Raw genomic sequence first — 22,757 nt, 5'->3', positions numbered from 1 at the left:
GGAGGCTGCATGTCCCTCCGTCTCCTCCAGCATATTGCCCCACTGCTGTGCCAGATTGTGCAGGGCAGAGCAGACCACCAGAAAGCAGGAGACCACCTGGTGGATGTCTGAGCCAGAGCGGTCCAGGCATCAGAACTGCATTTTCAGCAGCCCAGTGCACCACTCAATGACAGTACAGTGGCAGTGTGGGCCTCATTGTATTGGGTCTCCGCCTTGGTTTCAGGCCTCTACACCGGCGTCATCAGCCATGACCTCAGTGGGTATCCCTTGCCTCCCACAAGCCAACCAGTCATCCTGGGGTGGTCCTCAAAGACAACCTCAGAGCACCCAAGTACGTAGCTGTTATGCATGCCCTCAGGATAGCAGGCCCAGAAGTACATGATTCACAGATGGTGGCCGCACAAGTTCAGAAATTTCAGGGAGCCGGACCCCTTCCTGTTAATATTAAGCACTCCCATATGCCCTGGAGCTTGCAGGCTGACATGCATGCCATCGATGGTCCACTGGACCTGGGGCATTCCGGCGATGGCAGCGAATCCTGCAGCCTGGGCATCTTAGTGGGCCTGGCCCAGCTCAAATGTGATATAGTTGAATGCCCAGGCACAGAGAGCATCCGTTACATCCGGGATGCACCTGTGGGCTGAAGACTGGGACATTCCACACAGGTCCCAGCTCAAGTCCTGGAATGGCCCAGTGGTATAGATGTTTTAGGGCTGCAGTGACCTTCACAACCACCAGGAGGAGTATCCGTCTCCTTCACAGGATGCCATGTCCACATGTGCATGGTACAGGTGCCACACTGTCTCCCTGTTGACAGAGTCTTCTGCTGCACATGCTGCCCGTCAGCTCATGGAAGAACCAATGACGCCTGTACACCTATGCCCGTCGCTGGCCTCCCCTTCTGATCCCCTCCTCAGCTTGATCGGTGGCCAGGTCCTCAGGGTGAGTGGCTGGCCTATGCTCTAGCCTGGGTTGGTGTTGCTGTCGTCTTTGGGGTCTGCCCATCCTGGTTGTGACAGGTACAGCCCCCATGGGATCCACACCAGCAAACATATTTGTTTCCAGAAGAAATTGGAGGATGAGAGAACGAGTCAGTTAGGGCTTTCATTCCAGAACTCTCAAATCCCCAGGCTGTCCCACCTTTAAAGTGACTCCCCCACCTTTCCTCAGAGTGCCTCCAGCGAGCCAGTTATGCTGGCAAACCTCGCTCTGCACACTCACTCCCAGCAAGATCAAGAACCCCTAGCCTCCAGCCCTCTGCCAGGAACATTAGGGAGGCCATGCTCAGCTGCCCTCTGCTCATCCACTTACCCTTTGGCCATGAAAGGATCCTCAGTGGTGAAGCCATACTCTTTAGTGATGATTGCTGGCAGTTGACTCTATGATGCTGACTCTCCCAGAGTACAGGCACACTGTTCAAGCTCAAAGCTTGCTGGATATCAAGTCCACTAATCATCTTCTCAGACATTGCGCCTGTTTCTTTGAGAGATGGCTCGAGAGGTCAGGAACACAAAATGCTATCACAACTATAAAGGCTAATCTCTCATTTGAAATAGCCTTCAGCTATGAGGCTGGATTCTGGTCATTATCAAAGGGACTGAAATGGACTTTCAATAGAAGAGCCACAGCAGGGCTCTGTCCTGGAGAGTGTGGCGGGACAGACAGGCTGCAGTTGCCCCTATTTTGGGTTTCCACAATATTTGAAGATGGGTTGAAGGCCTCAGATGCAAAGCCCCTCACCCATCCACCCAGCAAGAGCTCCTGTGCCCTTGAGCTGCATGCCAGTAAATGGAAAAGGCTACGCACCACCACACTTCCCTCAGTAGTTATTGCGTCAACTTCCTGATGTTGAAAAGATAACTAAGCCGAGCCCGTGTGACTTTGCAATGGGAAGACGGAGAGGCTGCGGCATTCAACATCAATCTCGTTAATGAATGCAAATTATGCTTAATGACCGTCTCACCATCTTTGGGCAAGTACACCCTCAGGAGCGGGCTGGCTAAATCTCAAAATGGATCGGGCTTGGCGCCCATCTCGATTTTGGCCTTTCCCATGATCCGTGCCAGGTGTAACATGGTGACTGCATCATGCCCAATATGTTTTCTACAAATATTAAACAGGTTTATATGAAAGACACAATTGAAAAAGGAAGCTTGCAATAAATGCTTTATTGTAAGATTCGCCTTATCTCTCGCTCATAGTCTCAGTCTGGTTGAATGAATGTAAAGCAAAGTCATTTCTTTAAGAACACATTTTTGGCACATTCACAAACTCAACGAGCCCAATGGACTCCTTTTGCATCGTATAGATTCTATGGACTGGCATATCCCAGTCGCAGGCAAAGGTCAGATCTAGACCTCCGGCAGTGGTTTCCCCCACCGCCCTCTTGCTCCGGTGGGCAAGGCTCTCACCCGCTCGCTCTCCAGTCAACTTATCTTTTTGTTCCGAGTTACCCAAGCAGAAACCGTGATATTTAAAAAAAACTTACCTGGCAACTGCTGGCATGAAGCTCACACTCTCACAGTCTGGTTTCCCCATTCATTGGCTGACGATTGAACCTATGCATGAAGGAACTAGACTGTGATTGGATAAGCAAGCCTTGAGCATTTTAAAAATTCTGTCAGAGAGGTTTTGGAGTTAGATGGTTGCCTGCAAACAACATGTTGGGCTGCATGAAAGGCTTTGCAGACCGGCCCTTGGACACGCCTACTCTAGATTATAAAGTGCCAAAAATATTAAAGTAACAGTGATTCATTCCTGATTTTGCTTATGGATCTGGGAATTTATGAATGCACAACATTATGGATTCACAATACTGACAGACAAAACTGTAGCTACATTTTAGGAGATTACAATATTGCACGTGGAAAATACCCGGTATTGGGCAATCTGATTTACCATTTCTGCTATGCGAGGAAGGGGGTACGCATCAAGCTGTGTGAAGTGGTTTACGGTCTGGCTATAATCCACGACCATCCGTTTCTTTTCCCCGGACCGGACTACCACGACTTGTGCTCTCCAGGTGGCAAAGGGTCCGCCGAACTTCAGTGTCAGGCTTCGGTGGCTGCACTGGAAATCCAGTCTGAGCAGCAGGGGGGGGGGGGGGGGGGGGGGGGGGGGCGCAGAGGTGAGGGAGGATATACAGTTTGAAACGGATGTATTCGGCGCCCTGGATCGAGAGATCCGCAATACAATATCCCTTGATTTGTACCGAGTGGGACACGGGATGGGTGCGCAAGGAGCAGCGCCTTATTGTCTCAGGATGAATAAAGCTCTCCATGTTCCCGGAGTCGAAAAGGCATGGAGTGTCTCGCCCGTTGACTGTCATCATAGAGTTTTGGCCACGTCTGATCGAGGGTGATCGCTCCCAGTTGCGGGTAGTCCGAGTCCTCAGCCGAGTCAGATACGTAAAATGGCCACCGCCGTCAGTCGCACGTGTCGGGTTGAGAAGATGGCCGCTGCCAAGACGGCCGCCCCCATGATTCGGACGAGGCGGATGACACGTCAGAAGGGAGCGTGTCGGCTCGATGCGCAGCCGCATTGCGAGGCCTGTGGGCCTGTGAGCCTGATTTTCGGGCCTGCTGTTCTTTGTGTTTCTGGCCCTTGGGCCTAGCCAGGCAGACCCTCGCAAAATGCCCCTTTTTCCTGCAGCCGCTACAGATGGTGGAGCGGGCTGGGCAGCGTGGGCATGGATGATGGCCCTGCCCACAGAAGTAGCACGGTGTGCCCCCGGTCTGGGCAGGTCGCCGCATGGCGCTGGCCCGTAATGTGGCCGAGTCTGGGAAAGTCGGAGGGGGGCTCGCAGAGTCTGCGGGGTACGTGCCCAAATTATGTCGGGCCACTTCCAGCGAGGAGGCGAGCGTTAGCGTGTCCTGGAGGTCTTTTGCCCCGTTTTTGAGTAGCCGCTGCCGGATGTAGGTCGAGCGGATGCCGGACACGAAAGCGTCTCTGATGTGCAGGTTCATATGGATTTCCCCTGTCACATCCTGATGGTCACAGTCCCTGGCGAGCGCGGTGAGTTTTTCTACAAATTCGTCTAGCGATCCCCCCGAGCGCTGCCGGCAGGTAGAGAGCAGGTGCCGGCATGTACCTCGTTGATGGGTTTGACAAACCACTTGCGTAGTAACGCGACCGCCTCTTCGTAGGTAGTCACCTTTTTGAGCGTGTTGGAGATTCTGTGACTCACCCGGGCGTGGAGTAGGCGCAGCTTGCGCGGCCCCAGGATGGGAGTCTCTGAGGAGTCCAGGTAGGCCTCGAAGCATCGGAGCCAGTATTAAAAAATTTCCTTTGCCTCCGGTATCCGTGCTTCCAGATTGAGCTTCTCCGGTTTTAGGCCTGCGTCCATCCTGATGTTGTTTAGCTGATTAAATTGTTGTACCCTCAATAACGACACTTAGAGAGTAAAACGGTAAAGAAGGCTTTAATAAGCTAAGAACTGCCTGGTGCCGAGATGGGTGCTTACTGGGTGCCGTCCACAAGGCGGCCCCTTGTATACGGCTCCCAGGTTGGGCGGAGCCGGAGGCAGAGTCCCCCAGGGTTCCAAGCCCGGTCTTAAAGGGGACATCACCTTACATGATGATAAGGGTACAGTAATACAGTAACCGTTCATCACAGCTTTGATACAAGTTCGTACTAAAATACGTTTAAAATAAAATTCAGGGTCTTGGTGAGGGTACATCTGGAATATTGTGTGCAGTTTTGATCTCCTTATCTGGGGAAGAATATTCTTGCTCTCGAGGGAGTGCAGTGAAGGTACCAAACTGATTCACAGAATCACAGAATTTACAGTGCAGACGGAGGCCATTCGGCCCATCGAATATGCACCAGCCCTTGGAAAGAGCACCCACCTAAGCCCACACCTCACCCTATCCCCACACTTCCACCCTATCCCCGTAACCCCACTTTACCGTACCTTTTTTGGACACTTAGGGTAATTTAGCATAGCCAATCACCTATCCTTGCACATCTTTGGACTGTGGGAGGAAACCGGAGGACACCCACGCAGTCACGGGGTGAATGTGCAGACTCCGCACAGACAGTGACCCAAACCAGGAATTGAACCTGGGACCCTGGCGCTGTGAAACCATTGTGCTAACCACTATGCTGCCAATTCCCCATGACCTCTAGTGAGTACGAATTTTCCCAGTAATTTTGATGGGGCTTTTCCTTTAATGAGGGGAGCCAGAGCAGGATAAAAACCCTGACCTGGGTGAAGGTCTGAGTGGGAGAACCCTTTGGGGCATGAAGTAGTTTGATGTATGTGTTAAAAAGCCTTTATTTTTTTCATCATACCTTTCGTTCCTTGTGGTCACTCTGTGGGAATTCTACACTGGCAACGAGGAAAATGAAAATGAAATGAAAATCGCTTGTTGTCACAAGTCGGCTTCAAATGAAGTTACTGTGAAAAGTCCCTAGACGCCACAATCCAGTGCCTGTTCGGGGAGGCTCGTACGGGAATTGAACCGTGCTGCTGGCCTGCCTTGGTCTGCTTTCAAAGCCAGCGATTTAGCCCTGTGCTAAACCAGCCCCATAAGGATCAAGTGGAGCTACCGTTGGTGCCACATGCTGCGAAAACAGATTACTTCTCATAGGCCTCAGGAGGTCACTCTATACCAGCAGAGTTGTCACAAATAGGGAAATTGGAGCAATTTGATGCACGTACTGATGACTGGGGGCAGTATGTTGAGCTGATGCAATACTTCTTTCGAACGAACGGCACACTTGGTGATGAAAGGCTGCTCATGCAAGCACCACCTACAGTATAATTCAAAGCCTTACCTACCCCGATGCATCGGTTACACGGTCTTTCTCCAACTTAGAGGATTTGGTCAGGAAATATTTTAACTCCAAGCCACAGATAATTGTTCACCGTTTTCACAAAAGCCACCAAGAGTCAGGGGGAATCCATCAATGACCTTTTGGCCAGCCTGTGAACGTTTGTTGAATTCTGCAACTTTGGAACAATGTTGAACAAAATTTTGAGAGACCGTTTGGTTTGTGGGATCCGTGAAGCAGCGACCCAACAGAAGCACCTAGCAGAAAACCATTTGGATTTGCAGCGTGTGATTGAGATTGCTATCTCCCTTGATAGCACAGAGCAGGGAGTCCAGGACCTCCAAGGGATGTTGGTCCTGAACTGGGAATGACCAGGCGAGCACCATACTGCCTTCCCTAGGCCAGAAGAGACAGGCTATCTCAAGGCGACAGATCACCACTGAAGGGGACCCCAACCAGGAAGAGTCATAGACATAGAATTTACAGTGCAGAAGGAGGCCATTCGGCCCATCGAGACTGCACCGGCTCTTGGAAAGAGCACCCTACCCAAGGTCAACACCTCCACCCGATCCCCATAACCTAGTAACCCCACTCAACACTAAGGGCAATTTTGGACACTAAGAGCAATTTATCATGGCCAATCCACCTAACCTGCACATCTTTGGACTGTGGGAGGAAAGCGGAGCACCCGGAGGAAACCCACGCACACACGTGGAGGATGTGCAGACTCCGCACAGACACTGACCAAGCGGGAATTGAGCTTGGACCCTGGAGCTGTGAAGCAATTGTGCTATCCACAATGCTACCGTGCTGCCCCTGAAGTCGGACCATGAAGACAGGCTAGCAGCAGGCCACCGAGACAGGACAATAGACGGCCGCGGAAAGGCCAACACCCGGCCGGCCCATCAGACATAACCGCCCTTCCCGTGACCGAGTATATCATTTGGATGAGGGAGACGACCCGTATCATCTGCACTGCACAGCGGCACCGAAGGCAGCGCCTATTCATGTCATGCTCCAGGTGAACGGGCACCCCATACAGACGGAGTTGGAAAATGGGGCAGCAATGTCCGTGGTCAGCTGCCGAAAGTTTAACCAGGTCCAATCGAGCACCCAGGCTTCGGCTTTGCGGAACGCAGACACTCAGCTGGCCATTGGCCATTATGGGTACCTTGGTGGTCCCAGTCACTTACGGACAGCAATCGGCCTATCCTTGGTGGTAGTGCACGGAGGCGGATCGAGCTTGCTGGGCTGTGATTGGCAGTAATATCTCCACCTTGACTGGCAACAGGTCTGCCGCATGGACCCGCATGGACCAGAAGGCATCTTGGTATAATTTCCAGAAGTGTTCCAGGAGGGCCTGGGCACCATAAGATGGATGGCGGGCAAGATTAGTGTCGACCTGTTGGTGCAACTACACTATTTTCGTCCCATATGCTTGCGACCTAAAGTAGACGCAGAACTGGACCGATTGGAACACTTGGGCATAATCCACCCATAGTTCTTCGATTAAGCGGCTTTGGTTGTGCCCACGATGAAGCCTGACGGCTCCATTCGCCTTTGCGGCGACTATAAGATAACATTGAACACGATATCTTGCTTGGATGGTCACCCTGTCCCACGCCTTAAGGACCTGTACACGGAGCTCAGCGCGGGCCGAACGTTTATGAAATTGGACATGAGCCATGCATACCTCCAGCTGGTTAGGGTTAGGACCCAGGGTCCCAAAATTATGGTATGGTAAATACGCACCGGGGACTATCCGTTTACATCCATTTGCCTTTTGGGATCTCCTCAGCATGTGCAATTTTTCAGCGGGTATTGGAGAATATCCTAAAGGGGTTTCCACGTGTTGCGATCTATCTGGACGATGTGCTTATTAAGGGGTCTCCCACCAGGTACGTTTGCAGAAGCTGGCCGAGTGATGGCGGCGGAACCCGTGGGACCAGGACATCCAGGAGCTGGTCCAATAGATCTCGTGTGGAGTAGCCAGACTTCGCCACGCTGCAGAGGTAACATATTTAGGATACCGCATGGATCACCATGACCTGCACCTGGTCATGGACAAGGTCATGGACTTGCCATCAAACAAGTTCCCATCCCAGAAAGGCCGACGGAGCTTTGTTTGTCCCTGGGGCTCATTTACTACTATGGGAAATTCATCCCCAACCTGGCTACCCTGCTGACCCCCCTCATCGGTTATTAAAAAAGCGGCAGCATTGAGAATGAGCTCAGCCACAGCGCGAAGCTTTCTCCCAAGTCAAAAAGCAGCTATCATCATCACGGTTGTTAACCCATTTTGACCCGGCTTAGCTGCCGGTGGGAACGGATTGGCTGAGGGAGCTGTCCAAACTTTCAAACAGGGGATGAAGAAGCAGACTTCGGCATCCCTGGAGACACATTTAGCCAAGTTCCTTTTTTGTTCTCGGACCATGCCACGATGGGGGTCGCACCATCCGAGCTGCTCATGGGATGTCGTCTCTGCACTCATTTGAGTCTGGTCCTCCCGGACATCGATGCGGCAAGGAGAGGTCCGAGGCAGATACGCCACACGTACACCCCTATGCAACGTTCTGACGGGCGATTCGGCGCACTAATTTGGCGACGGGGCCACATGGAACCCGTGCATGGTACTGTCCCAGATCGGGCTGATATTGTATAAGGTGCGAGCACAAGGGCACAAGTCGAATAGGCAGGTGGACCTGCTCCTGGATGTCCTGGTCCCACTGGTTCCGCCTCCTCCGCTGCCATCACTGTCCCTGGCTCCATTGGCTAGGGAAGCCCAGGATGTCGATATCGAGGAAACAGGCCTTTCAGACACTCCGGGTCCCAATGTTGAGCCGGCAGCGTCGGCCCCACTCCGGCACTCCGTGTGAAAATGTCGATCCCCTGTCTATATGCGCCACCCGATGCCTCACTGCCGATGACCGAGCACCAACTCTGGGCAAAGGGGACACCACACCAGTTTGCCAACACAGATGCTGCTCAGGGCTTGGGGCGGGGGGAGCGTGGAAAGGATTGTTACAACCCCCATGGAGGTCACAGATTGTGGACCATCCTGTTCCCTGTGACCTCTGCCGAGTATGAACTACCCTGGTCATGGGCTGGGGCTTCGCCTTGAATGAGGGGAGCCTGAGCGATATAAACATCCCGACCTGGGTGAAGGTTAGATGGGAGAACCCTTTGGGAAGTGGAGGCGTTTAATGTGCATGTTAATAAACCTTTATTTTTGCATCCTGCCCTTCATTCCTACCCTTCGACTCTGTGGATTCTACACTCTGTTTCTTCTGACATTTAATTCCCATCTTCTTGGACTGGCCGCTGGCACTGACCAGTGTTGACATTGTCTCCCAGGCGGGATTCGTGACTTTGCTGGATGGCCTACTTTCAACCTGAGGATATATTATTGCCTGCCTCTTCTCCACGGCATCCAGCATACGGGTGAGGGTCCCCCTCTGTGAATCAAGGAGCTCTTCTCCTCGCTGCCATCCTCCTGGCTTGAATGAGAGCAAGTGCTGTGGAACCGTTTATAATAATAATCTTCATTCATGTCACAAATAGGCTTATATTAACACTGCAATGAAGTTACTGTGAAAATGCAACAACCCCTGCACTCAATGCTCAAATAACCCCCGGGGCTGGCGAATCATACTCTTTGCACCTCAGCCGTCTTTCCCGTGGGGAAAATTGTTTTTTTTCACAGTGCCTAAACATTGCGACCTGGATCCAAGCCATGGGGGCCAGCGGGAATCGCTCTCATTTTCTCTCTGGAAATGACACTTTGGGTGAGATTAGGCCGGCAAAATTTTACGGTCCCACCGATGGCGCATCCCTGCCGCAGGTTTAGTAGCGGCATGGGGTGGATTCAAGAGAAACCTGATTGACAGCGACTGGACTTAATTGCCTCAAATGTCCAAAGTATTAGTTCGGGTTACGGGGATAGGGTGGGGGTGTGGGTCTAGGTAGGGTGTTCCTTCGGAGGGTTGGTGCAAACTCAATAGGCTGAATGGCCTCCTTCTGCACTGTAGGAATCTACGGCTTCTATGACCAGAAGATCACACCACCAGCGAACGGCGAGCTTCCTCCCACCTCTGAGAAACACACTGCGGGGAAGACAGAGAATCTTGCCCTTTGTCATTTTCTGGGAAAAGTTCCACCTGTTAACTCTGGTACTCTTCACAGATACAGACAGACTTGCTGAATTTATCCAGCATTTTCTGTTTTTAACACAAAGAAGGGCATTGTGACCAAAACTGGTCCAATAGGTCACTTCTGCAATAATTTAAATTTATCCTCCGTTCTGGTTTTACGCTGTCTATGTGGAAGCATTGGTTGTCAAAAAATAAACTCCTTTTTTTAACCATGGGTTATTAACTAGGGCTTGTGTTGTAAGTTTGATGAGTAAAATGGGAAGTGTAAAGGAGAGTTACAATCAATTTTAATATCTGACTGTACGTCTCTCATTAAAACATCTCCAATAGTCACAGGTTCAAATAAAAATAATATGCAATTAATACAAAGTATCCACAGCTTAGAAGAAAAAGTTGCCAGAGAAAGAATGATTTCCAAGCCCATAATTTATTCAAAAAGAAGATTGGTGTCAGTTCTTCATTCCGTTTAAATGAAAATATATTTAGGTTGTGCAAGAATAGATCATGAACATAACGTAAAATATCTAAGTATTTATTCATCATGTGTAAGAGACATCTTTCACCCTGTAACACAAAGTAACAGTGCTGAGGGTGCGCTTTTTTTTTCAAAGACAGTGGTTTCCTGCTGCTTCTGGATGGGGAAATGTATGTGTAACTGTTGACCCACAAAATCTCTTGTGTGCACAATGTTGTTGTGCCGTTAGAGGAACAAGTCATCATAAGCAGATTTAAACATTTGGGAAATAAGATTAAAGGCTAGCAGGAATACCCCATAAATAATTCTATTCATGCAGCTCGTCATTCTTTTACATTTCAAATGGATATTTCCTATTGCAAATCTGGATGCTCTGAAAGAGAAAAATGAAAAGATAAAAATCACTTATTTTTAATGCATTTTTAACGCTACATCTGTGGGATAAGCAATTGCTCCTTCTTTGTATTTTAATTATTTAAAACAACTTTTTCACTAAATGTGTAATCCCTAAGAAATTTAAGTTTTCAGACTACTCATTCCATCTTTCAAGTTTGGTAAAATCCCTAATACTTAAAAATAAGGCAGCAATGAAGAACCAGTTTATTAGCCCATTTCTTCAAGTCTAATCCTGCACAGGCTTGATTGACATATAATCTGGGACTACTTTGGTTGGATCAGTATGCCACCAAGCCATTCATTTTCCAACAGCCATGAGGAAATATTATTGTTCTCCCTTTTTAGGCCACCTCGTGTGCCTGACCTAACCTCTAAAGTCAGCCACTGGCAATCTTTGTGACAGGTTGGTCTAATATTTCCCATAGCTTCAGTCCTTGAAAAAGGAAAGAAGCTAAATGGGCCTTGCAGAATTGTAACTCAGGTATAACGATACCAGTCCTGGCCATAACCACATAACAATCCTGAAGATCAGCCTTGGTTCGTATTGCAGTTTAATTTGAAATGTAAAATCACATCGTTAGCCAGTCAAAGGTGAATTTGTTTTGCACTATTAGCCTATTGACTGCACTTCAAAGCAGGTCATTTGCACACTGTTCAATTAACTTCATTATGGGTAACTACCTTTGAAGGGAATAAATAGGTCTCAGTAGTGTGAAATTTTGTGTCTTGCCGCAACTGACGATTTGGTCTATTGGGAATCTTGTTTATATAAACTCTGATAATAGATTGATGTCTGATATAAATCCACCTTTGGCGTTATGTGTCCATAACAGCTGTCCAATATATATGTATCAGTCAGTATCTCAAATCTGTGCACAGCATCAGTCCACAACTCAATGTGAAGAGAGCTAAAGTTCCGCACCATTTTCCATTTGCATTCCATTACCTTAGCTGTGCTAATGCATCTGTCATGATAATTAATGGAATTAAGAAAATAGAACAATAGGATACTTGAGCTTTCTGGAGTTTGTCCAAAAGCAAGAACTACATATGCATTAGACTAATGGTTATTTTTATGAAATTGAAGTATTGTAGACAGTCTAAATGATTGCAGAAAATTACAAGGAGATATTGACAAACTAGGTGAACGGACAAAATTGTGGCCGATGGAATTCAATGTAAGCAAATGTGAGGTTATCCAATTTGGACCAAAAAAATAGAACAGGGTACTTTATAAATCATAGAATCTCTACAGTGCAGAAGGAGGCCATTTGGCCCATCAAGTCTGCACCGACCCTCCGACAGAGCACTCAACCCAGGTCCACCCCGACCTATACACGTGACCTGCAAACTCTTGGACACTAAGAGGCAATTTAGCATGGCCAATACACCTAACCTACGCATCTTTGAACTGTGGGATGAAATGGGAGCACCTGAGGAAACCCACGCAGACACGGGAAGAATGTGCAAACTCCACACAGACAGCCACACAAGGCCAGAATCGCTGGCTCTGTGAGGCAGCAGCGCTGACCACTGTTCCACCATGCCACTGCTGCCCGTATGGGAAGAGGTTAAGTACAATGGATGTCTTGGGGGTTCAAGAGCATAGATCTTTAAAATGCCACAAACAAGTGCAGAAAATCATCAAAAAGGCAAATATTTTGCAAGCCTCTTTATCTAAAGGATTGGAGTATAAAGGCACAGTAGTTATGCTACAGCTATACAAAACCCTCGTGGGTTGGACCCCACTTGGAGTACTGTCAGCTATTCTGGGCACCACACTGTAGGAAATTGTCGGAGGGCATTTTGTGATACTGGACTATGATATAAATTATAGGTGGCCCTGTAACTACATTTGTGCTCCTATATTACTTTTGAATAGTTCTGATGAGACCAAAGGTACTCATTGGCTTAGATGCCTGTTTAGAAGAGGCAATTTGTAGAAATAGATAGTATATACACAATGCTTGTTAATATCAGAAAGGACACAAAATGGCTGTTAACTATTTTAGCAATACTAAAGACACAAATGGCTGAACTAGCCACTTTCCTTTAAAAATAAGTTACAAACTGTGTAAACTACCTCATGAGAATCTAGGGAGTATTTCAACAGCCGCTGATAACAGCTTCCCAGAACAAGAAATGTTATGTGTCCTTGATAAGATCAAGGACCCCAGTTGCAGACAGGACATCATTATGTTAGTTTTGAATGACTTCTGTATGAAGTTAGGGGCGGGTAAGACAACACCCACTTTAACCATATATGTGATAACTGGGATGCTAGGAAAATTGGTTGACTGCATGTAATGAAGTGTGACGTGAATATATTTGATTGATTTTATGTAAATGGGAATACAACTAATTCCTCCCCTTGAATCTGTATGTTAACCCATGTGAGCCCAACATCAAATGAGAAAAGGTGCTGTCAAAGGCTACGGAGTCTCAGGCCTTTCCTCCCAGAATTCTGATATAATAAACTGCTTTTTTAAACTTATATTCAGGCCTTCGTGTGAATATTTTCACCTCTAACAAAATATATATTGGCCTTGGAGGGACTGCAACGTAGGTTTAAAAAAATAATACCTGGATTAGCAGGGTTGAGTTATGAGGAGAGATTACACAAAATGTAAGCCTGTTTTCAATAGAATTTAGAAAGTCTTCAAGGTGTTAACATGAAAAGACAGGGTAGATAAAGATAAACTAATTCCACTGGTTGGAGATTCTTAAACTAGGGAGCATGGTCTAAGCATTTGGGCTAGATCGTTCAGGAGAACTTCTTTTTTAGGAAGCACTTCTTCACTCAAAGGGTCGTTGAGGTTTTTAACTCTCTCCCACAAACAGCAGTTGAAGCTAGATCAGCTGTTAATTTTAAATCTGAGGTAAATGGACTTTTATTAAGCAAAGATATTAAGGGATATGGGCCAAAGGCAGGTATATGGAGTTAAGCCACAGTTCAGCCATGGTCACATTGAATGGTGGTACATGCTCAAGGGGCTAAATGGTCTATTACTGTTCCTATGTTCCCAAGTCATTGCAGCCAGAACTGTGAAGTTTAAAGCTTATACCTATGTAGTTTTAAAAAAAACATATTGTCAGAATTGAAACGTGGGACCTAAAGCTCTGTATAATTAAGAATTCAGTATCGGATCATTTGCTGGAGGGAAAAACATCCCTGACATGATAACCTCTTCATGTTCTCATCACTGCTTTTCATTGTGATAATGTTTATCAATTATATACCCAGTTTCTTTACAACTAGTTTCTCAGGGGTTTCATGCAAATTTGAACAGTAGTGCTTACCACTTTTTACCATGTGGAGTTTTCCAAAGATATACAATAGTTAAAAGCAGAACTGCCATCACTACAGGGACCAGCACCATCAAACCGTTCCTTTTACCTGAAATATATTTAGAGAATTTAATGAAACAGGAGTATGCAATCCAGCTAATCATTGTAAATGCCAATTCTGTTGGAACTATCCACTTTGTCCATTCCTCCGCTCTCTCCCCATGCTCTTATATAAGTTTAGTTTTCCAGCATTCATCCACTTCTCTTTTAAAAGTCATTCTATATTTTGCTTTCACCCCTGTTTCTGGTGAAGCTTTACATTTCTTGAAAATGCACAGTATTAATAAAAGTCTTCTGACCTCTGCCTTTATCCTGTTCATGATAAATTTACTCCATTACTGCTGGGTGGAAATAGTTTTTCCCGATCTAATGAAACCTGTCATAATTATGAACTTTATTGTCAAATCTTCTTCCAGCATTTTTTCTTCTAAGGAAAACAGCTCCAGATTCTCTTGTCTCGCCTCATAATTAGAGACTCTCTTCCCTGGTAACATCATTGTTAATCTTTACGGAACCCTCTCTGTGGTGTCAACATTTTTCCTGAAGTCAGGCAATATGGAGAGGCAGTGGTGTCCTACAATGTTTCAGATGCTATGTAAATGCATGTTGGTGTTGTTGTGCCTCCCAACTATAGAAGCCGGCAGCTGTTGAAGTTGTATCAGTCACATGTCGTAGCTAGCTGCTTTAAGGGGGCAATCTGCTGAAGGGTCATGTGACCCATTCATCAAATCAGTAACTAGCATGCGGGATCACCCGGGCAGAGTGCAGGCTTTTGCTCAGTTAGACCCTAGAGCCATGACTGGAAACGTTGAATTTATATCACCCTACAAATAGGTGTTGTGTTAATAAATGCCATAGTCCGTTCAAAACTGGTGGCGACGATCTAAAGAAAAAGCGCAGCAAGTCTGCTTGCAAGATCATCAGCTCAGATTCTAGTCTAGTTGAAGTCAAGTTTGCGAAGTAGTAGAGAGCTGCAGAGATGCCTGTATTTGATGGAATGGATCCGTTCGGCGCCTCTGCTGAAGATTGATTACGGTATGTTGAGCAATTAGAATTTTTCTTCAAAGCAAACTGAGTTGAGGAGGGGAAGAAGAAGGTGATATTACAAAGCGCACGTGGGACCCAAACCTATAACTTAATCCGTAACTTTAAGTCCCCAAAAGTACCCGATGCAAGATCGTTCATAGAGATTGTGGATTTAATAAAAGGGCAGTACCACCCAAAGACCTCCGTGATTTTGCAATGACTTAAATTCAATTCCATGGGGGAGACCCCCAGGGGAGACCATTGCAAACTACATAGCAAGGCTTAAGAAAATTGCGGAACGCTCATACTTCGAGACAACATTGAACGATATGTTGAGGGATCGCTTGGTTTGTGGAGTCAATGATGAGGCCACGCAGAGAAAGCTGCTAGCAGAAACTGAGATTGATTTTGAAAAGGTGCTGGAAATAGTGCTATTTCTGAAGAGCTCTGAGAAGGGCACCCAGGAACTTTAGCGCACACAGCATGGCTTGGTCCACCAGTTAGGGCAGGAGGCTGCAGGCTGTAGGGGTGGCAAAATCAGACACCAGTCTAAAACAAGAAGCAGATACCAAAATTGGTGGAGTTATAAGATTCAAGATAATGAATCAACAGACTAGGATTGTTGCAGACTGTTACAGGTTTGGGGGAAATCACTCCCCAGAGATTTGCAGATTCCAGGAAGCGGGAAGCTTCACATGCCCCTGGAAGGGCAATTTAAGGCAATGATTCAAGAATAAACAGAGCCTGCCTGGCAGCAGTAGAGTAAACACTTTAACATCAGTATATAGTATTGAAGATTTTTGTGCAAGTGATCGAACGTTCTTCAGATGAATATTGTGAAAACAGGCAAGGTAGCCCCCAGTACAGTGGTGTTATCCATCAATGGCATATCATTAAGAATGGAAGTAGGTACAGGAGCATCTGCTCCTGTAGTAGGGGAGCAGACCTACAGATATCTTTGAGAAGAAATTCAGTCTCTGTGTTTGCAGAACACATTAGCCAGATTGACCACCTACATGGGGGAGATCAGTAAGATAGTGGGGATGCCCAAAACACCTGTGAGCTATGGGCAACAATCTGCCCAACTTCCATTAATCATGGTGTCTGGCCAAGGACCAAGTCTAATGGGCCATGATTGGTTCCAAGAAATTAAACACAACTGGTTGTAAATTTTCTGAATTAAGGAAGGAGTCCTGCAATAAGTAATTTGGAAATAGCAGGACATTTTTCAAGGTGAACTTGGAAAATTTAAAGGGCTAAAAGCACCATTTTATTGAGACCCAGAAGCTACCCCAATTTTTTTCAGGGCTGGAACTGTGTCCGATGCTTTGTTGGAGAAAGTTGACTCTGAACTAAAAAGTCTGTAAGAACTGGGTGTCATCCAGCCAGTCCAGTTTGCAGAATGGGCAGCCCCCAGAGTGTCTGTGGTAAAACCAGATAAAACAGTCCACATGTATGGAGACTATAAATTAACAGTAAACCAAGCAGCAAAGCTTGTCAGATACTCTATCCCAAAGATAAAGGATTATTTTGCAAGACAGGCTGGAGGACATTCAAATACGAAATATGAGTCATATATATCAACAGTTGGAGTTGGATGATACCTCTGGAGGCTACTGACTATGAACATCCATAATTACATGAGTGAACATACTTCCCTTTTGGCGTTTCATCAGTTCATGCCATATTTCAAAGATCAATGGAAAGTTTATTACCGGGCTTGGCTTATGTCATGTCTATTTGGATGTCGGACACACGCAGCACCGACCGTCGACTCCGAGCCGGTGTCCCCCGAGGGTCTTGGCAGCTTGACCACCACGATCGTGTTCACCACCCTTGATCACTCATGCAACTGAAGAAGAACACTTGGCTAATCTAGAAGAAGCACTGAGAAGATTTCAGCAGGCAGCAGTTTGCCTAAAAAGGCAAAAAAGGAATTACCAAGCCAGTGAAGTAGCTTACCTCAGTTACCATGTGGATGCCCAGGGATTGCATCCCATGGAGGACAAAGTAAGGACAATAAGGGAGGCACCAGCCCCTAGAAACACCTTGGAGCTTAAATCATCCTGGGGATGGCCAATTATTACGGGAATTGCCTTCCAAATCTGTCAACGCTATTGGCTCCTTTCCAGGTGTTACTGAAGAAACACCAGTGATGGTTCTGGAAAGCACTACAGAGAGAAGCATTTAGTAAGGTCAAGCAACCATTACATTCATCTTGCCTACTGGTGCATTTTGACCAATCCAAGAACTTAGTTGGGGCTAAGAGGCCTATTGCGTACATGTCAAGAACCCTCACAAAAGCTAAGAAAGTTATTTTCAGATAGAAAAAGCAGGACTGTCTGTTGTGTACGGAGTGAGAAAACCCCACCAGTATGTCTACGGAAAGCATTTTAGTGTTGTAATGGACCACACGCCACTGTTGGGTCTTTTCAAGGAGAACAAGGCTATTCCACCGATTCAGCACTGGGTAGTGATCTGATCAGCCTATGAATACACGTTTGAACACCGACCAGAGATACAGATAACCAATGCTGATGCCTTTCAGCGTGTTCCACTGCCAGAGAGTATACCACCACCACAATCCTCAGCCCCCCCGCCACCCAAATACCACAGGAAATCATGATGATATTCAAATTCCGAGACATTTTGCCAATGTCAGCACAGCAAATACATTTTGGACTAGCAGAGACCTGTTGTTATCAAAGATAAGACACAAAATATCAGTATGTTGATAGAATGAGATGATTTCCAAAGATATGAAGCCACAAAGGGCGGCACGGTGGCACAGTGGTTAGCACTGTTGCCTCACAACACCAGGGACCCAGTTTCAAGTCCGTCCTTGGGTCACTGTCTGTGTGGAGTTTGTACGCTCTCCCCGTCTCTATGTGGGTTTCCTCCGGGTGCTTTGCTTTCCTCCTGTAATGATCTGCATATCTGTAGGTACACAAGGGGTTAATGTATAGACATCACAGCTAAGTAATCACTAGAGGGCAGCACTAGAGATGAGTATAAAAGACAGACTCAAGCTAAGATCCGCCTCTTCGTAAGGACAGGGACTAATGATCAGAGGTAGACAAAGACAGCTCAGCGCAGGTGTAGCTAATCATAAGTGTTTCTTATTTAATCTTGTTCATGTAACATCTAGTTTAAGCATTGGAGAGAGAACAAACTCACAGTTAATTTGTCAATGTTACTTAATAATGTTTTTATAAAATAAATTTAGAGTGCCCAATTATTTTTTCCAATTAAGGGCAATTTAGCGTGGCCAATCCACCTATCCTGCACATCTTTTGGGTTGTGGGGATGAAACCCACGCAGACATGGGGAGAATGTGCAAACTCCACATGGACAGTGACCCAGGGCCGGGATTCGAACCCGGATCCTCAGCGCCGTAGGCAGCAATGCTAACCGCCGTGCCACCATGCTGCCCTCTCAGTAAAGTATTTGCTCTAATTGGAAGACTCCAAGTATTAATCAACATCGAGTTGATTTTCATCCTGGCAAGAAGCAAATGAGTAACATATATTGCACAAAATAATATAACACTACTATCAGAAGTAGTAATATAATACCTCCCACAGACCAAAGATGTGTGGGTTAGGTAGATTGGCCAAGTTAAATTGCTCCTTAGTGGCCAAGGTTGTGAAGGTTAGATTTTGAGGGGTGGGTGGGGAGGGACATGGGTAGCATACCCCTTCGGAGGATCAGTATAGACTCGATGGGTCAAATTACCTCCTTCTGCACTGTAAGGATTCTATGATCCCTCATCCAATGGCCTAGTTGAGCAGGCAGTCCAGGCTTCAAGGACGGCTTAAAGAAACAATCAGCTGCCTATTTGGAAACAAAAATAACTCAGTTCCTCTTAGCATACTGGACCACGCAGCACACGACCACAGGTATGTCTCCAGCAGATCTATTGATGGGTCGACATTTAAGGACCAGACTAAGCCTCATATTCCCATATTTGCTGTGGAGGGTAAAGGCAAGACACTGCAACCAAAATAGGAACCATGATTCGACCGAAGATGCAGTATCGTTTAAAATAGATGACCCAGTTTATGTGAGAAATTTTGGGAGTGGACCAAGCTGGGTTCCAGGAATTTCTGTGGACGAAACAGGACCGTTATCTTATGAAGTGAGTGTACAGGACAGGATTTTGAGGAAACATATGGACTATCTGAATGGATAAGAGTCATCCCAAGAACCAGTGTTAGACCTGATTCGCTGTTGCCAGCTAAAGGTGTTGTTGGCTGCCCGAGTAGTGAAATGTCCAATCAGCCTGAATCAGGCAAGAAAATTGTTCCGACAGAGGAGGTTGAAGCATTGGTACCTGAAGAGAGACCCAGTGTGCTAGTTTCTACAGAGAGTACCCCAACAGAAGGACCCCAGTCAGTGGAGATATGCCATTCCAAGAGGAAGTGGGTGCCACCAGAAAGAATAGGTTTTTGATGAAATGATTAAACTGTTAATTATTGTAAATTATGGGGAACTGTATAAGTTAACTATCATTCTGTATATTACAAAACTTAGACGGGGAGGGATGTAGTAGCTAGCCCCTTTACGAGGCGATCGTCTGAAGGGTCATGTGATCAGCTCATCCAATCAGCAACTAGCATGGGGAGGGGCGTCACCCGAACAGAGCGCAGGATTTTGCTCAGTTACATAGATGTAACATTCTATGTACATTCACCATGTAAATAGTTGTGTTATACTTTGTTCCAGACTGGTGGAGCCAAGTTACTACATCGTGGATATAGAGGCATTGATAGAATCCACCTTTTTTAGTAAAGAATCTACCTTTTAGTGTATAACTAATTAAAGTAATAAATGGCCCAAGATTTAAAATGGTTTCTTGAAAACACACCAAATAGTGAGAGGCTGTTTCCCATGAGAATATTCAAGATAAGAACCTCCTAGACAAACTAAGGACACATTTGGCCAAGTCAACGATTTGGGGCAACATTCCCAGAAACTGTTTTCATAGCAACCGATAAGTTCCATAAGAAAGGCATATTGCAAATCAGCCCATGTTAAAATTTGATGGACAAATACATATCGAATTGAATTAACTATGAAAGAACTTTAACCCAATCGCAGCCAGAAAGGGGAAAGACATTATTGACAGCAATAATCTTTAAAGAATACGTGCCGGTTTGACAAGCCATTCTAGAATCACTTACTTTAATCTCTAAAGCTACTTTTCTGCTCTGTCGCTTTGAACAGCTATTTTGTTTTTATTTTCAACTTTCTGTATTCAATTAGAAAAACCATTAGAGCTTTGATTTGTATTGAATTCGGCTCAGCACTCTGTATTTGCTTAGACAAAATACTGATCAAGAGATATCTGAAATTCAAACTGAATAAAAGCAATTTACTTCATACATGAAGCTCTGTTTCATAATCTGACGAATAGTGTATATCGTGCGGCGACATGTAAGATACACTAACCAAAGCTCAGATCTAATAGGCATGCATGTATTACATAATATCAGAATCGCACATTCTCAGCTCAATTGCTATGTAGGAAAACCAAAACCATTGTGTAGATCATTTTTCCAATTTCTCACCCTTGGAATTGGTCTTGTTATCCCGGCTGACAGTCACGGGGTCGCTGGTTGCGTTACTGACTGGGTTTTCTGCTATGCATCTGTACACATGTTGCTCCTCTTCAGTAACGCAGTCTATCACAAGCACTGTCCCATCATATGTTTCATTGCGAACTCCAGACAAGGTCACCTTTTCCCAATGAATCAAGTAATTTGTTCCATTGGAGACAGAGCAGTTCAAAGTGATATTTGGTGAGCTCGCACAGTTACCAAGAACCACTGTCTCAGGTTGGGAAACAGGTTCTGCAATAAACAGATAATAATTTACCTACACAACATAGTCATTGCACTTATTTGTTTTATACGTTGCCCTGTGAGACATTGTAGATAAACTAGAGCACAAATGGAAGACTTTCTGTTTTGTGTTTAAGTCAATTCATGTTAAAGCTTAAAGTTCCACTGGAACAGACATCCTGATATTAACTTATGCGTTGTTTTTGTGCTTTATAAATGCATCCAACTGATGCATTATGCAAGAGGCAATGGATTTCTTGTGAACACACCACCAAGGTTGTGAAATGCACTGGGAATTTTCCTGAGCTTTTCCCACTCCACAGCTGTAACTTTGGCAGATATGGGCCCATAAATTCCTGGTTCCCCAGCATTACCTTTAGAGGGTATCCAATGATGCCCTGGGGAATCCCTCCAGGAAGTTGCCACTTAAAGGTTTACTTGGCAGTTGCCCAGAAGTGCGAACATCCTTCGAACAATTGCGCTGGGTTAGGAACCATCCGACAGAAGCGATTTAAATCAATAACGGTGGATGGTTCTGCCAGTTTGAACCTGATAGTTACTCTGAATGAGTTGGAAGAAAAAAAAAATCACTTCTAACTCCAGAGTAACTATTTAAAAAACCCAGACTTGCACAGGAAACCCACACACACACAAATCCTATGGGGACCAACCATCCCACCCCCACCCTTCCCTGAACTGGCCCACCTCCTCCCAAGCCCGCCTTCCCCAGGCCCGCCCTGACCACCCCCCCGAAATCCACTCAAGCAATGTGGGTTTCGCTAGCTAGGCCAGCATTTGTTGCCACTCCCTAATTGCTATTCAGAATACACTGGTGAGCTGCCTTCTTGAGCTGCTGCTGTCCATATGATGCAGGTGGTGCTATTATTGCCAATTAATAATGATGCTCTTTAGAGTCCCCAGGCATCAAATGATACCACCACAAGGCTTTACCAATATTGATCAAAGGACCACACAACCAGTTAGTCAGTTCAATTTCAAAGATGGTGTATTTACACACAAGGATTACTTCGACATGCAACACAAAACACTACAAGTTAAACTACACCTAACAACTACAATAACCTATACTTAACTTCAGGGCAACTGGCTCTATGCAGATAGACAAGGCCTTTGTCCGGATCTTGCAAGGCCGGGTGGAAGAAGTGGCTCTGTTTCTGCTGGGCTCATCCGTCTGGTAGCGATTGATAGTCTTGAACTTGTCTGTCTGGTCGTTATGCTGCACTTGGGTTGGCATAGGCCGGATCCAAGAGAGACCGAGCACATGGCTGTGTCTCTTCTTAGCCCTCTGGGATTTTGCGCTCTTTGGGGCAGTCCTTAACTTGGACCCAATAATTCGACAGGCTTCGATCACTGCCTTCGATTTTGGCCAATAAAGGGGCGGGTACCTTGATGGCTGGGCGAGTCCTTAGCGGCCATTGACCTTGGCTGTTTGGGCTCCCTGAGTAAAGGGAGTGGCGCCGATTAGTCTGTATCTGTATCAGTTACCTGAGTACAGTTCTTTTGTTCTGGGGAAATGGGCCATTAGAATGCAAACGAGCGGGGCATTCGATCGCGTCTAGCTATCCGGGTTACAAATACACACACAAGCTCTGAGTCTGTCTGAGTCCTGGGTTGGCCATAATTCCCATGGTCCTTTGCAGATGGCCATCTGAGATGGCTACACTTTTAAGGAGGGTTGTTCCATGATTTTGACCCAGAGGCAGTGAAGGAACGCCGATACAT

At 46.2% G+C, this 22,757-nt stretch overlaps 1 protein-coding gene across 1 annotated transcript in view; it reads right to left on the bottom strand.

The window, feature by feature from the left end:
• Positions 1–10,334: 10,334 nt before the first annotated feature.
• LOC140389337 (hepatic and glial cell adhesion molecule-like) overlaps positions 10,335–22,757 on the bottom strand; it is a 30,925-nt gene continuing 18,502 nt past the window's right edge. The window contains exons 4-6 of the mRNA XM_072473504.1: positions 20,742–21,023; positions 14,098–14,194; positions 10,335–10,774 (exon numbers count right to left, since the gene is read on the bottom strand). Of these exons, the coding sequence (XP_072329605.1) occupies position 10,774; positions 14,098–14,194; positions 20,742–21,023 (380 nt within the window). The 3' untranslated portion in view covers positions 10,335–10,773. The remainder of the gene's footprint in view (positions 10,775–14,097; positions 14,195–20,741; positions 21,024–22,757) is intronic.

Source organism: Scyliorhinus torazame, chromosome 14 (genome assembly GCF_047496885.1).
Source record: "Scyliorhinus torazame isolate Kashiwa2021f chromosome 14, sScyTor2.1, whole genome shotgun sequence".
In the NCBI taxonomy this organism is placed as follows: Eukaryota; Metazoa; Chordata; class Chondrichthyes; order Carcharhiniformes; family Scyliorhinidae; genus Scyliorhinus; species Scyliorhinus torazame.
This window is presented reverse-complemented; position numbering and strand designations above follow the sequence as displayed.